We start from the raw sequence: 4,028 nt of genomic DNA, 5'->3' as shown, positions 1-4,028 counted from the left end.
GTAGGATCTCTCCCTAATGCTGTAGTCTAACTGATATCTGTTCTCTAGCCAGGCTGCCTTGTCTGGCCTCAGTGTGAGAAGCTGTGCTTAATCTGACAGCCTTGATGCTCCAGGGTGGAACAATACCCAGAGTGGGGTCCACCCTCTCAGAGGAAAACAGAGGACAGATAAGGGAGTGAATCTGTGAAGGGGGAACTAGAAGGAGGGGCAACATTTGAAATAAAAATAAATATAAATAAATAGAATGGATGATAAATAAATTCCTCTCAAAAAAAGGAGTGACAGAATAATACTGAGCAAATGAGAAATAACCACAACAGGGTATGAATAACTAAAGAGGGTTGCAAAATGGGCAATGAAATTTACACTCAGCATAAGATCTCTTTATAGTTTTCTGCTTCTCAATAAACCCAATTTTTACACAAATACAGACTCATTTCTTATAGTGAGAATGCAGGTATTATGAAAAATGAACCTTTTAAGTACTGTATATTGCACTCATAGTAACTGAATTTAAATAGCTATTTTTAAGAGAATAGTGAAAGTATCATTATAGAGTAACTCTTTCTTTTTTGGGAAACAGGTATGAAATCCACAGGAAAAACTGCAATTTTATCTATTTTTAGCAAACAATTATGTTCTTTACGACACTTTCAACTGAACCCATTTGAATCTTATAAAAATATTTTAAAGTGAAGAAAATAAACTCATGTCCTAAATTAGGGAAAGGAACATACTTAGATTTCACTTTGCAACGAATGAATTCAATTTGTGTGCTTTGAAAACCTGAAAACTTTGAGGAATCTGTTTCGTATTTTCTTTGTCCTCACACCATAAATAATGGGGTTGACCATGGGTGGCACAAGAAGATAGATGTTGGCCACAAATATATGCACTTGGGGAGCCACCTTGTGCCCAAATCTATGGGTAAGGAAGGAGAAGAAGGCTGGGGTGTAGGACACTAAGATGACACAGACATGTGAGCCACAGGTGCCCAGAGTCTTGAGTCTGGCATCCTTGGTAGGAAGGTGGAAAACTGTGTTGAGTATGAGGACATAAGAGCAAATGATCAATATGAAGTCTACTCCGCCTGTGAGGAAGGCAACGATGAGGCTGTAAGCTCTGCGGATGCTTGTCTCAGCACAGGCAATCTTGATGAGGGCCATGAACTCACAGTAAGTGTGGGAAATTATATTTGTCTTGCAGTAGGGAAGCCAGCGTAGCAAGAAAGGGTGAGGACTGAGAAGGGCTATTCCCCGAATGACAACAGCTAGACCTATTCCTCCAGTTACAGTGTGTGTCAAAATAGCTGAGTGTCTTAATGGGTTACAAATTGCTACATAACGGTCAAAGGCCATGGCCAAGAAAAAGCCAGACTCCATGGTTGAGCAAGAGTGAATCAGGAAGATCTGAGTGAGGCAAGCTTCAAAGCGAATCTCTCCATCGTGAAACCAGAAGAGACTGAGAAGTTTGGGAACAGCTGTAGTGCACACCACAAGGTCAGCCACTGCCAACATGCAGAGGAAGAGGTACATTGGCTCATGGAGGCTGGAGTCTGTCTTGATGATGAAAAGAAGTGAGCTGTTTCCCATTAATGCTAAAACGTAGACCATGCAAAAGGGAATAGAGATCCACATGTGTGCTGCCTCCAAGCCAGGAATGCCAATGAGGATAAAGGTTGAGGGATGGACATCAGATTTATTGTAGATAGACATAACAACTGTTAAATGTCTTAGCTTCCTCTTCATGGATGTTTCCTATAAAAGGATCAAAAATAAATTCTACATTTGAAATTTCTTCTTTGTTAAAGGTACAGGGAATACCTTTTATGCTGGATAAGTTATTGTACCTTTAAATGTATGGTAGATATCTTCTTGTCGAATAAAATAATCAGCTATAATTACAGAATTACACTGCCTTTGAAAAGTCACCACTCAGATTAAAAAATAGTTATCTGTTATGAGTTCTGGAGGCCTTTCATTCTAATGGGATGCACTGAACAAAGAGTTCAGTTCTCCTCAACCACACAGACAACTTTCATACTTTATATTTATGTATTAACAATGCTTTTTACATTGCTACATATATTTCTGCTTTATAATATGATTGATGTATAGATGCAAATGAGGAAGACATGTAAGTACAAAACCACAGCTTGACATGATTGGAAATTCTATTGTCTTCCATCAAAAAGAATGTGATACTTATTGAAAACTAAAGAATGTGTAAGGCCTATGGTATAAGGGAGCAAACAGTTTCAGTAAGGAAAGCGTTCTATGAGTGACTACATAGAGGATTTGTTTTTCTTCCTTTCTTTTAAAAAATAAATATTATCATTAATAGTGTTAGGGATTGGTGCATGCCCATGGAAAGGTTCCTAAGTTGGACCTGTTACTGGTTGGCTATTCCCTCATTCTCTGCTCCATCCCCCATGCCTGCACATATTGTAGAAAGGATAAATTTTGGGTGGAAAGTTTTGTGAGGGATTTGGTGTCCCACTGGGACTCCTGCCTGGCTACAGGATGTTCTTCTAACTAAGCTGCCTTGTTTGGCCTACATGGGAGAGGATATCCCTAGCCTCACAGAGATTTGATGCACCTGGATGAGGGGATACCATTCACCCCCAACTTGCTCAGAGGAGAAGAGGAAGGGGGTTGGGGAAAGGATTGTGGGACTGGGAGGGGGCACTAAGTAGTATGTAAAGTGAATGGCTGAGAAGCACCCGAAAAAATGTTCAGCATCATTAATCATCAGGGAAATGCAAATCAAAACAACTCTGAGATTCTACCTCACACCAGTCAGAATGGCTAAGATCAAAAATTCAAGTGACAGCAGATGCTGGCAAGGATGTGGAGAAAGAGGAACACTTCTCCATTGTTGGTGGGATTGCAAGCTTGTACAACCACTCTGGAAATCAGTCTGGCGGTTCCTCAGAAAATTGGACATAGTACTACAGGAGTATCCCGCAATACCTCTCCTGGGAATATATCCAGAAGATGTTCCAACTGGTAAGAAAGACACATGCTCCACTATGTTCATAGCAGCCTTATTTATAATAGCCAGAAGCTGGATAGAACCCAGATGCCCCTCAAAAGAGGAATGGATACAGAAAATGTGGTGCATTTACACAATGGAGTACTACTCAGCTATTAAAAAGAATGAATTTATGAAATTTCTAGGCAAATGGATGGACCTGGAGGGAACCATCCTGAGTGAGGTAACAAAATCACAAAAGAACTCACATGATATGTACTCACTGATAAGTGGATATTAGCTCAGAAACTTAGAATACCCAAGATATAAGATACAATTTGCAAAACACATGAAACTCAAGAAGAATGAAAACCAAAGTGTGGACACTTTCCCCTTCTTAGAATTGGGAACAAAACACCCATGGAAGGAGTTACAGAGAAAAAGTTTGGAGCTGAAACAAAAGAATGGACCATCTAGAGACTGCCATATCCGGGAATCCATTCTATAATCAGCCTTCAAACGCTGACACCATTACATACACTAGCAAGATTTTGCTGAAAGGACCCTGATATAGCTGTCTCATGTGAGACTATGCCAGGGCCTAGCAAACACAGAAGTGGATGCTCACAGTTAGCTATTGGATGGATCACAGGGCCCCCCAATGGAGGAGCTAGAGAAAGTACCCAAGGAGCTAAAGGATCTGCAACCCTATAGGTGGAACAACAATATGAACTAACCAGTACCTCCCAGAGCTCGTGTCTCTAGCTTCATATGTATCAGGAGATGGCCTAGTCAGCATCAGTGGAAAGAGAGGCTCATTGGTCATGCAAACTGTATATGCCTCAGTACAGGGGAATGTCAGGGCCAAGAAGTGGGAGTGGGTGGGTAGGGAGTGGGGGGAGGGTATGGGGGACTTTTTGGATAGAATTGGAAATGTAAATGAGGAAAATACCTAATAAAAAATTTTTAAAAATAAAAATAAATTAATAAATAAGCAAATACATAAATAAATAAGTAGATTTTAGGCAGAATACTTCCAAGAAATTCCAAATGAC

The 4,028-nt window shown here is 40.2% G+C and overlaps 1 protein-coding gene across 1 annotated transcript; it reads right to left on the bottom strand.

Moving 5' to 3' along the window:
- Positions 1–764: 764 nt before the first annotated feature.
- Positions 765–1,748, bottom strand: Olfr593 (olfactory receptor 593). Its single transcript, NM_146380.1, has one exon. The coding sequence runs from the start codon at positions 1,746–1,748 to the stop codon at positions 765–767; it is 984 nt and encodes a 327-aa protein (NP_666492.1).
- Positions 1,749–4,028: the final 2,280 nt, after the last annotated feature.

This window comes from Mus musculus, chromosome 7, assembly GCF_000001635.26.
Source record: "Mus musculus strain C57BL/6J chromosome 7, GRCm38.p6 C57BL/6J".
Lineage (NCBI taxonomy): Eukaryota > Metazoa > Chordata > Mammalia > Rodentia > Muridae > Mus > Mus musculus.
Note: the sequence above shows the minus strand (reverse complement) of the source record. Positions and strands in the feature narration are given on the sequence as shown.